This window comes from Rousettus aegyptiacus, unplaced genomic scaffold (genome assembly GCF_014176215.1).
Source record: "Rousettus aegyptiacus isolate mRouAeg1 unplaced genomic scaffold, mRouAeg1.p scaffold_m13_p_17, whole genome shotgun sequence".
In the NCBI taxonomy this organism is placed as follows: domain Eukaryota; kingdom Metazoa; phylum Chordata; class Mammalia; order Chiroptera; family Pteropodidae; genus Rousettus; species Rousettus aegyptiacus.
This window is the reverse complement of record NW_023416292.1, coordinates 34,157,848-34,170,250: the sequence shown is the minus strand read 5'-3', so window position 1 is coordinate 34,170,250 and position 12,403 is coordinate 34,157,848. Positions and strand designations below refer to the sequence as shown.

The window sequence follows — 12,403 nt, the reverse complement described above, 5'->3', positions numbered from 1 at the left end:
TCCCAGCATCCTTGTGAGGAAGATAATATTAATTCCAGGAAACTGAGGCACAGAGGACTTAGGTAACCTGCCCAACGTCACACAGCGAATAAGGCCCAGAGCCAGACCCAAAGCCAGGCAGGCTGGCTCCAGAGCTCACAGTTCTAATGACTTCGTTGCATTGCCTCCCTTCACCCCGACCTCAGTGTCCCTATGGTGGCCGGCAGCACTGCTGCTAGCGATGAGGCACACACAGCTTTCTGGGTAATGAACAGTCATGAACTCATAACACCGACTGATTATTTACTATGTGCCGGTTAATGTTATAGCTGCTAATGACGCAGTAGTAGTTTGGATTTTATTACAAGTGAGCTGCGAAACCACCGGAAGGTCATAGCAGGGATGAAGGGCTGATGACATAATCTGAATTCAGGATTGATGAGAAAGGGCTGGGATAGAGTCAGAGAACAGAGGAAAATAGCACTCATGGTGTTTACAGCCGCTGTACTGACTTCTGAGCACTTACGTGACATGCCTTGGTGATCGAAGACATTGGTATGGGAGACCAGTGTCCTCAATGAACAGGTGAAAGCAAGAGTCAATAAAACGGGGTATTGTCATACATGAATTACATCTCCAGCCAAAGAATGATGGAAGTCTGAAGTAAAATAAGACGTAGGAATTTGGGGGAGTCTTTTTAGAAGGAGTTTCCTGTCTAGGCCACTACTTAGACAAATAGCGCTGAGGAGGTGACATGAGGATGTGAGGCGGTGGATTGGCGAAGGACGTGAAAGAGGCTGTTGACTGAGAAAAGCGTCTTTGAACAACATAGCAGCCAGTGGCTAATCATAGTGGCTTCCAGACTAATGTCTTTCCTAATGCCACTATTCTCCCACCAAGATTAATTCTGTCACCATTTCTAGAATGCAGAAATTACCACAGCCTAAAAATTAATGTCCCCCCATTTTCCTGCTAGATTTACATATTAGTTCATCATTCAAATGAATGTTTACTGCGTGCCTACTATGTGCGAGAGGAGGATGGGTGTGACCCAGACCCTATGACCACTGTAACCTCCCTTCACTTCAATAATGTTGGCCTCTTTGATGTTTCTCAAATAGTCCAGGCACGTTACTGCCTCAGGGCCTTTGCACAAGCTAGAACACTCTCCCCAGATTTCCATTTGAGTTTTTACCTCATTTCCTTCAGACCTTTCCTCAAAGCCACCTTTTGATTGAGGCCCTTCCCAGACATTCTACCTAAAATCGAGACCCCCTTTTCTCTTTCCCCATCCCCAGACTTCCTTTGTTTTGTATTGGCACCTATCAATACCTGATACAACATACACTTTATGTATTACTTTTTTTATTGTCTGCCTCCCCCCATGAGAATCTCTATGAGGATAAGGATTTCTGTCTACTGCTATATTTCCATAGCCTAGCGCAATGCCTGACATATTACAAGAGTTGAATAAGTAGTTGTTGAATGAATAAATCAATGAGGGAAGGAAGAGAGATGGCCACTAACAAGTTGAGTGTTCCAAGCATTGGATTAGGTACTTTATGAAGGTTATCTACTGAGTGGTGAATATTGTCCTTGTATTACAGGTGACGAGATTGAGATCTTGAGAGAAAAACTTTCCCAAGATCAAAGAGTTAAATAACAGAGCTGATTCTCAAAGTTGAGGCTTTCTGGCTCCCTTCAAACTACAATATTGCCTCATAGGAAGCCATGTCACAATAACTTGAAGGGGAACTCAAGGGTGGGGCTATTGCTTAGCAGCCAGTTTTAGTTACCCTCATTATTTTCTTATTTAAAGTCCACTTATGCTGAGTCATGAAGATAGGACAAGAGAAAAACAAAATTCTTGAAAGCTCCTCTGAGAAAGAACTCTGGTCCAGAGCTTCCAGATCCGCGGCGTCCCTGTCATCTGAGCTACCTAGGAACACAAAGGGCAACAGATACTTGTCAAAGCTCTCCCAGCCATTCCTTTGGGACTTTACTGATGGTAATTGTGTTCTTGGACTCTAGTACTTGTATGAAAATGTATCCCTTCGAATTGGAATCTAATTGGAACGAGGTTGGGTATGCACGAGATAGCATACGGGCCCTGATCCAGGCAGAGCTACAGAACGTGCTCCTCTCACCAAGTCATGAGACTTGACAAGGGGTGGCACCCACCCAGGTGAAAGGGCACAATTTTTTTTTTTTATTTGCACACAGGTGCCCTTGGAGTTAGCTATAGCCCTGGGCATGGAGATGATAGATTGGAAGTACATTATCATTTGTTAAATGCCAATTATAGGTTAGTCGCTTGTTGGGCAAGTTTTGTCCCGTGTTATCTCCTAAATTCTCATGGCAGCCTTAAGAGGCAGGAAATGATTAGAGCCATTTTATAGATGAACCAAGGCTTAGGTAGATTAAGTAACTTCCACAAGGTTGTGTAGCTAGTACACCACAGGCTGGTGCCTACTGGGAACCAGTTCTGAGTGGCTTCGAATCCTGTGTTCATTCTTCTACAACCAGATGAAAGAGGCTGGTATTTAAGAACGACTGGAAAGTGGGGTATAGAAGGTCTCTTTTACCTCTGCTCCATCTCCCTTTTCAAGACACAGCCGTCCTCCAGCAGAATCTGAGTCGTGGGTTCTCCATCCTATTCAGACCCAAGTCCTGCTTAGAGTAACAAATTATTTTGTAACACCCCTTTATTATGCTAAATTTAAAGTCATGGGTAACATAACCTACCACACATACTTTCCCAAACAATATAATGCCATAATTTTAATGTAGATAAGAAAAAAATAATTCCTAATAAAATAATATATACTTAATACATTAATATATTTCTATTATGTAATATAACATGTTAAATATATATTATTTATATATTTATATACATATTTTATGTTTGTGTATAAACATATATATATAATATAGAGAGATATATATGTTCTTGCACCATATGATGAATAATGAATGTCTAGAGTTAAGAGAGAAGGTTAAATGTCATTTTTTATACAAGCAGTTTAGGAAAATAAAATAACAGAACTGTATATGGACACCTGAAATAGCGTTAGGAGACTCATTAACACTCCAGACGTACTGGTTTCTCGTAACAGAAAACAGTAAATCATTTTAGTTAAAAGAGATAATACTAGGCAAATTATAAACCACTAAAGTTAACAAAGGGAAAAGGATGTGACTATGCTAATCTTGAAAATAAGTAAATAAATAATGTTAATGTGCTTCTCTAGGGTAGCCAGATTTTTTTAAATGATTATTTTATTGATCTATCACATATACTAAAAATGGCCCACATCATAACTGAACGGATTCATAAAATGTGTGCAGCGAACTCACAGGTATAAACAGTCAGTACCCAGTTCAAGAAATAGAATATCACTGTCACCTAAAGAGCTCTCCTCAGGTACCTTCTCAGTTACTCGTTTCACCCTCCCTTACAAAGCCATTCCAACTTTTAGCACATAGATTAGTTTTGCCTGTTTTTGAACTTTATGTGAATCTATTCAGTGTGTAAATTATTAAGTCATAGGGATGTTGATGTTAAGCTTCAGTAAATACTACCAGTTTTCCAAAGTGAATGTGTCTTACTCTAAAAGTGTATTCAAAATATCCAGTCAGTCTACATACGGCCATGCCATCCTGAACAAGCCTGATCCTGTTTGATCTTGGACCCTGATTCCGTTTGATCTTGGAAGCTAAGCAGGGTCAGGCTTGGTTAGTACTCAGATGCGAGACCACCTAGGAAGACCAGATGCTGTAGGCATAAAAAATAAAAAAATAACAAGGGATTATAAATTGACAAGGTCCTTGCAATCTGTAAGGTCAATCAAAGGTTGTCTCACCATAAAAAAAAATTTTTTTTTGAGTCATTTGACATCCTTAGCAGCACTAAGCATTATCTGTCTTCATAATTTTAGCCATCTGATGGGTGGTTTTAATTCGCGTTTTTTTGACTACTGAATTGGAGCACACTTTATATATTTACTGGCCATTTGGATATTCTTTTTTTCCGAGGTGCCCATTTAAGACTTTTATCCATTTTCATTAGGTTGTTTTTTTAAATTCTTATTAATCTGTAATAGTGCTTTATATGTTCGAGACCGGCACTATCCAATAGCATTATAATGCCCACCCTAATTTTCATTCCCTAGCTTTCAGAGACTATTCAAAGTTCTGCTCGAATTCTCGGCTTCTCAGCCAGCTTTCTCATTAGCAAATGTTCAAAGGGAAGAGCCGCACCTAAGGCTGGTTTCACCACTTTGGACTCCTCCTCCGTCTGGGGTCTTGGCCCTGCACGTTTTTTCTTCCTTTATATATGTCTAATGTCTTCAAATATAGTCTAACTTTCTTTCATGTCTTCTCTGCTGGAGGATGAGTTGGAGGCAAACCAGACCACCAATGAGGGGACAGGTTGTCAAATTTTCAAAGCACTTTGTAAGACATGTTTCACATCACTAACAATGTAACTACTAATTTCAAAAATACTGTGGGTACCTAACAATATTAATTTTACCTGAAATATGAAAAGTGGAAGTAATCGATCAATGCCAAGATTATTTACATTTTATTTACCATCAGTATTACTGTACTTTGAGTAGACAGAATGCCTGGAATAAATTACACAGTAACTTTAAGACCATATCTTTTATTCCATTTAAGCTTTGCTTCCATACAACCTTCTCCTATATTACTGCGCTTTCTGCATTAGTCCTTGTAAAAAATATTATTATATATAATAATTTTTCAATGTTATTATATATAAGTTGAGTACAGCCAATGATTTTTGTAGAATCCAGGAGGATATTTGAATGTTATGTAGGACATGACACAATTGACCGCATGGCCAATACACTACTGAGGGTCCAGTCTCTTTTGCCTGTTGACCAAGAGCATCCCCCCGATAACTTTTAACCAGGAAAATGCTTCTACAAGTCTCCAAAATATCCTCTGGGACTTGGCATCACCTTTTTTGGAAACCCTACATTAGATCTATAAAATCATCCTTGCAGACAGTGCCAGCCCAGGGTCATCCTCAGGGGCTAAAGGGTTGTATGGATCTGTCACACCCGGGTGTTTGTGTTACCTGCCACACCTGAAGCCATCCTAAAGTCAAGCGAAAACAAGTTAGTGGTAATACCCAGGACCAAGGTAAAGGAGTCAACATACTCCCTGACGTTTCCTCCTGGGTTGGGATGGGAGCACTCCTGAGCTGGCCGGCTATGGTTTTCGGTACCCAGCCTCCTGCATTGTCAGCTGCCAGGTACTAGGCACTGAAAGGCTTTAATCCTGCTTTCTTAATCCTCTCAACGACCCTATTAAGAATGAGTTATTAATCATTCTTATTATAGAGATGAGGAAACCGAGACCTAGACGTTTAAGTGATTGCCCAAGATTTTAAAATTATGAAGCATTTTTGTGGTTCTGCTGCGCCCTTACTGCTCCGCTCAAGGCTTCCTGCCCTTTTAAAGCCTCACGCACTGTTTAGGGGAACAAGGGAACCTGATGAGAAGGGCTGAGGAAAAAGGAAAAAAGGGTCTAACCGGGGCCTCGATTTGGTCCCCAATTCCCCTGCTCTGGGCGTTGCCCGGGAGCCCACCCCGCCACGCCATCACTCAAGCGGCTGCATTTTCCTGCTTCCCTGATCTCAGCCGCAGGAATTTCCAGGCATTCTGAGCCCCAGCGCCCCTCTCTCCTCGGCGCATTCCCGGTGGCCCAGTCCCCAAAACCCTTCGGTCCACCCCTTCACCTCAGCAGCCCCTACAGCCACGGGTCCAGCAAACCCCACTACCCCCAGCGCAGCTGCAGAGACCACGCTCCCCGGGACTCCTCGCCCGGGAGGCGCCGCTTCCCGCCGCAACCGTTGCTTCTCGGGCGCCCCCGCCGGCTGCGCAGGCGCGCTCGGAGCCACTGCCCTTGGGAAGCACAGCGGCTGGGACTGGCCGGGCTCGCCAGCCCTGCCTGTGTTCCCTTAGCAACGCGGCAGCAGTACACAAGTGCTACCCCGAGCAGCACGCGCGATGTGCTTCAACAAAGCGGGTGAGGAGGGCTGCAGTAGAGACGTCAAGAGTAGAGAGCAAGGGGGAGGCTGGGGAGGCTGGGAAAGACGAGGAAAGTGAGGAGGTGCAGTTTGCTCCCCTTCCTGGAGTCTGCTCTGGTTCTTAAGAGTTCAGTTGGGCCCTGTTCTCTGCTCCGCCTCCCCACACCCCACTCACCACCAACGCCCTCACTTAGACCCTTCTAAGTGAGGGCTTCCTTCATGTGGAATTTCTCATTTTCTTAATCTTCAGAGTTGCTGATTCAATACTCCTTTGGAACATGTCAACAGAGGAAGCTCTTTCCTCACTTCCATCCCCCAAACTCTTTGGGAAACAAGTTTCTCCCTCTTAGGGGGGAACCTCACAGAGGGCCTGGATGTTACAAAGCAGAAAATGTGAGTATTCACCTTCCCTTAGGTGGGTCTCAGTTCCCACCGACCTAAAGACACCCGTTTCTTGGAAGGAGAGCTACAGAATGTGTGAAATCAGCGTCCCAACGTGAAAGGTGCCCTCATTCCCTGCAACCAGCTGTCAGGGTCAATGTCAGACATTAAAGGACCATTGCTCCCTCTTCCAACCCCCACCAAATGCAAGCCTTTGTCTCATATGGTCCCCACTTTATTCCCACCTCCGAAGTCCTGTGAACCAATGCCAATTACCCTCCCATTAGTCCGAGCCTGGGCTGTGGATGTGCTTGTAGGTCAGTTTACGAAATACCAAGATCGGCTCTCTGGAGCTCAGGGGACTGGATTCACTGGAAGCCATAGAAATGTCACTCTATCTGTCTAGACACATTTGCAAAGTTGCCTGTGTTATTTATGTAATTGTTTGTATGGTTCTGACCCAAAAGGGTCAATAGAGAGCAACTTTTGCAGAGAAGATTCAAGTAAGAACATTCTAAGTTCAGTCTGTTTTGATGACTATAACCTTCTCTGTGTTTTTTCTTTTTTCTTTTTTTTCTTTTTCTTCTTTTTTTAATATATACGACCCAAAGAATGTGTATGAATTGGTATACAACCTCTCTAGGATACCGACCAGTAGAAAAGGATATGCTTTTGGAGCCAGAACATCCGAGAGGTTTAAGCCAATCAAGGTTAGAAATGGTTGACTGTGCTTAAATTTTAGTGTGATCCATGGTGTTGCATGCTTTTGCATTGGGGAGCAAAGGGCAGAGAGCGGGAGGTTACCTAAGCGTTATGTGCCAAAATTCAAGAAAAATAGATATCTAAGCAAAAGCTATTAAATCTATCTGAAAATCTTGGGTATTAGCATTGGAAATGTGTGTATGTGAGTGTCCTGGTAGAGCGGAAAAACAATTCTAGGAAGAAATAGTGCCATGACAGAGCTTCGGTGCTGAGATGTTAAAATACCGGAAGCTTTGTTTACCTGCATCATATTATCTTGTCAGTTAAAAAACAAATTCTAACTTTTCCACTCTTTCGTGTAATCGAATTTCAAATCTAAAAGTCTTCAGTATAGAATCCTAATCTTTTAGACATTTTCCTGATGCTTAATTCAGCTCAAGGAGAGGGATACTGACCCTGAAAAAAAAAAATCCCTTGAGTGAGATGGAGGAGGTAGTAGCTGCAACAAGTCAACCTTGGTTTTCCACCCAGCCGAGGCTGATTTTTACAACCTAAGCATGTCTCTTTAGGTACCTGAACCACATCCTTATCTCGGTTTTCTACCTATTATAGACCTATTTCTATAGCTGGAGGTGGTTAAATTGTAGCTGACATATAAACAAGGAGTGGATGATTCTGTGTTTTTTTGTTTTTTTTGTTTTTTTTCTGCTTAGAAGGCTTTATATGTATATCTCACCCTCTAACATATTGATCTTTTTCTCGGAAACAGGATATGACACCTAACCCCAGCATGTACCAGACAGTAAATCCGGAGCAAAAATACAAACAAAATTTTGCTCCATTTAATACCTTGTTGCCTCGATTTAAGACATACTCAAAGGACACGTATTTTCCTGGGTATGTTTCCTCTTTTCCGGTGCATTTCAATAAAGACCAACAGGAAAGGAAGTACAAAGAAGGGGTTATACCCCGACCATGCCAGCTCAATACCACTCATCTTAAAGATTCAACCTCTTGCCTTCCAGATCTCTGGCATCATAGAATTGTAAACCATAGCAATTCACTTAATAAATATTTATAAATGTATCAGGCAGCTTTGTAGGTTTCGAGATATCGCACAAAGTTCCTGATTTCTTGGAGCTTACATTGTGGAGCCTAAACAGATGAGAAGCAAATAAACCAGAAAATATCAAGAGTAATAAAGAGAGGCCATGTAATTTATTAGTCCAGCAATGATACATCTGAGAGTGAAAAGGAACCTTAATAATAATTATACCAAGAAGGTAGCTGTAAGCTAGGATTGTGTGGGCAAACCAGGAAATATAGTGACCTAGCGATGTGCTATGAAAAAAATAAAACAGGATGATGATATGATACGGAGTGATAGGCCGGAGGCTACTTTATCAAAGATTGTCAAGAAAGGCCTTTCAGGGGAAATGACACCTGATCTGAAATCAGAATAAAACTGGACCAGCCTTGAGAAGATCTGGTCTCAGAGCTTCCCAGGCAGAAGGAACAGCAAATGCAAAAGCCGTAAATGAATTTAGTTTGAGTTAAAAAGAAAGAAGGTTTGTATGGCTACAGTGTAGCAAGCAAGGAGGAAATGAGACAGAGAAGGCGGGATGGGCCTAGACCCCATAGTCTGTAGATCAAGGGGCGCATCGTAAGTGCTTGAGGAAGCCGTTCAGAATGGATGGAATTATAGGGCAAAGGGTCAAGGTTTTTCTCTTACTGATGAGAAATCCAAGGATCAGAGAGTAAATGTAACTTTCTTAAGGTTGCAGTAAGGAAGTGGAAGTGTCGAATCTTGGACCCCATGTCTGCTCTAAGCGTTATTGCCACCGCAGCACAGTTTACACCAACACACAAAGTGTCATGAACAAAAGCAATTGTGAAATAATCTCATTGTCGGGAAAATCGAACTGGTTCTGCTTGGTGTCCCTAGACCGCTGATAGATGAAATTATCGCGGCACTTTTATCCCCAACTTTGGATCGTGGGCAGTACTAATTCATCACGATGGCAGATCCTTGTCATTGTCCACCACTTCTGGGATCTTCTGGTCTCTCAGCTAAGGATACTGAGTACCAGAAATATCTTTTAATCTAGAGCCAATTTTTACCCAAGCCGGATGTCAGGACCAGATATCTTTCGCACTAACACTTAATTAGAAATACATTAAGCGAAGGAACCCTGTGCACGTCTGACGTAAAAAAGCGGGCCAGTCTGTTGCCTTTTCCCAAAGAGTTAGGCCTCAGGGACGACAGTGGTACTGACGGAGCTCGCATGTGGTCAGTAACTCATTAGACGTGATGTGATTTGTGTTCTTGTTTCTAGCCCTGGCACATACAACCCAGAAATAAAGCCACCCCCCAGAATCACGTGGCCAATGAAATTTGGATCTCCAGACTGGGCTCAGGTTCCATGTCTACAGAAGAGAACCCTAAAAGCCGAGGTAACAACATCGGGCTGCTGTAGAGCGCACGCTCTGGTCCTCCCGTGTGTGTCGCGGGTTCTTAACCAGGGTCTGGAAATGAGCTGCAGGAAGTCTTTGTTCCCTGAAATTGTATGCACTGTTTTCGGTGTATGTACATGCGCGGGTCTTTTTGGAAAGTTACACAATTTTATTCGATTTTTTAAAGGTGTGCTTGGCTGAACAAAAGTCACATTTTGTATTTAATCCCCAAATAATGTTCTGTGGTAGGTACAGGGGAATTATCTTTATATGATAGAAGGGGAAATGAAGACTCAGATGGATTAAGTGACTTGTGCAAGTTGCACAACTTGAATCTAGATCTTACGACTCCTAAGCCAGTACTCTTTCCATCATATCACTTGAGTATTACATCATCAGGGGGCTATAGAACATTCTGGTAAGAGCGCGGATTCTGAGATAGACTGCCTGGGTTCAAATATTAGCTCTAGTATTTACTTGCTGTGTGATCTCGGGCAAGTCCCCCAATTTTTCTAAGCCTCAGTTTCCTTAACTATAAATGGTATAATAATGGAATCAATCTGATAAGGTCATAAAAATTGAGATAGCATAGAATAGCACTTAATACTGTATCTATAATATAATAAACACTCAATCTATATTAGCTATCGCAATTAACCCAAGCTGGATGTCAAAAAAAAGTGACTTTTCTTTTCCTAGTGGACTTTGGATAATTCTACAAATATTTATTAAATGCCAGATGTGTTAATAGCATTGTGCTAAGGCTTATGGGAGTTTACCAGCTGCACTTAGAGATTTACTGAATAAAAAACAATTCTTACCATGCTAGACACCAGAGTAAGGTGACAGAGAGTCTACATACATATAAAAGTTGAGAGAATCGCTAAGGCGAGGTGACTGCGGGCTGGGGTTTCGTGAGGCTACAATAGCTATAATGAGCAGTTTTATTTTGCACCGCAAGGAAGACCAGAGACAGAGGGTTCTCGTCAGAGTATTGACCAAGACAACTTTCTTTCATTGCAGCTGTCCACCGACAAAGACTTCAGAAAGCATCGGAACCGTGTGGCCTATCTAAGCCTGTTTTACGATTGAGCAGCTGGGACTGTCTCCACGTGCTCCTCCTGTGCACAGAATCTCCAGGAGGGAGGACAGAGCTGCTCTTCTCCCTCTGCACTGCTGCGGCCCTCTTGTCTTCAGCGCGGGGCCCAGAGAGGGGCAAGGAGCTCATAACTACCATGTGAGAGAATAAAGACCAGTTCAGAATGTTCTCTCTCCCTGTGCTGGTTTGTTGTATACATACATACGTGGATCTGGGGTTCCTGCGGCATGTTCAGTGGGGTGGCAGGTACTGCAAATCACTGATTTATCAGTCTGAAGTTTCAGCACAGGATTTAAGTAAGCACAATCAATTCAAGTTGGAAGGGAAATCAAATTATTTACATCCCCAGGCTAGGTTATTGAAATCTTTTTCCAGCTTTGGGGCTGTGGGGAAAATGGTGCCATACACTTCAAAACCAAAAAAGGAAATTTAGATTATTTTTCTTTTAAGTGAAAAGTGTTCTACAGCTATCAACCTGCCTTTTCCCAGGCTGCTTGTGCTCAGAGCTATGAGAAGCCGAGGTTGTGGAATTCAAGAGTAGAAGGGTAGTAGAATGACTTAGAGAATTAAAGAATTTTCTCCAGTGCATTTTCAGTCTGATTTAGCCATGTCAGTTACCTCATAGTAAGCCCAGAAGCCAGCCTCATGCACGTAAGGACCAGAGGACCCTGCTCCAGAGACCAGGGCACACACTGAGGTGACAGAATTGCCAAGGCAGCTGGAAGGTCCTTCCATAGGAGGGGAGCGCCACGATAAGCGTCTCCATAGGGACCCCATTGTCTCTCCAGCACGTCATGGCATATTCCTGAAGAAAGCAATAGGGACATTTTTTCCTCACCAGTATTTGTCCCATTTGATTAACAAAGACTAGCTAATTGTCCCCCCAAAGAGAAAGCCTCTTTCCCAACAACAATGCTCTCCCCAATCTCCTCTTTCCTTATGACTTAAGGCTTTTCTTTCTTACACAATTAAAATAATGCTTGTCACCTTGATCTTTAGATACTACATGCAGGGGACTGTTGTGTCCTGTACGTGTGACTACCATAGACGTCATAGGTCATCACATCAATGAAATCAAGGAGTCTGAAACAGAAATTTTGAGTCATCAAGATCCTGGGGCCATTTTCTTATATATAACCTAAGAGCAAGGAATGGTAGCAGTGGGAAACTCATGATGTCAAGTAGATATCCATGTGGCCCCTCCGACGTGGCTTCCAGGTTATCTTCTGTGACCCCTGTCAGATAATTTTGTGCTGTCTCTTTTTAATGTAATTATCGGAGTATATTACTTTCGTAATTTGAAAAGCAATTTACGACCGACTTGGACAAGTTTTGACATACAAGTCAAGTCTAACCTCACCACCTTTTTTTCCCAACTCGGAGTCTAAATGCCTGTGAGGTCGCCAATCCCTTTCCGCTGATTCCCAGAAGAAAAGCCTATGACTCGGCCCAGGCCTCTCACACTCTCGCTGCACCGCGTGCTTCTGCATCTCCACATCCTTTCCCTCCCGCTCCACGTTCTCCGCATTCCTTTGAGCGCTTGACCACTCACTCTCCATGTACTGTCGCTGTTTCTGCATGTCCGCTGCAGCCAGCCCTTCCACCCTGCAGACATCGGCGTCCTCGACGGATCTCACTAACGCATGCCTTCAGTGGAGGGATAACCCTTCTTCTCTCTAGTGGATTGGCTCTGTGGCCGGGTCCACCTCCGTGCAAGCCCCCTGGAG

The 12,403-nt window shown here is 43.0% G+C and overlaps 1 protein-coding gene across 1 annotated transcript; it reads left to right on the top strand.

Annotated features, from left to right (window-relative positions):
* Positions 1-5,912: 5,912 nt before the first annotated feature.
* On the top strand, positions 5,913-10,844 carry PIFO (primary cilia formation). The gene is made up of 6 exons (XM_016155553.2): positions 5,913-6,039; positions 6,291-6,433; positions 7,033-7,131; positions 7,893-8,020; positions 9,460-9,577; positions 10,601-10,844. Exons 1-6 carry the CDS (start codon positions 6,021-6,023, stop codon positions 10,667-10,669), a joined length of 576 nt encoding a protein of 191 aa, XP_016011039.2. The 5' UTR covers positions 5,913-6,020; the 3' UTR covers positions 10,670-10,844.
* Positions 10,845-12,403: the final 1,559 nt, after the last annotated feature.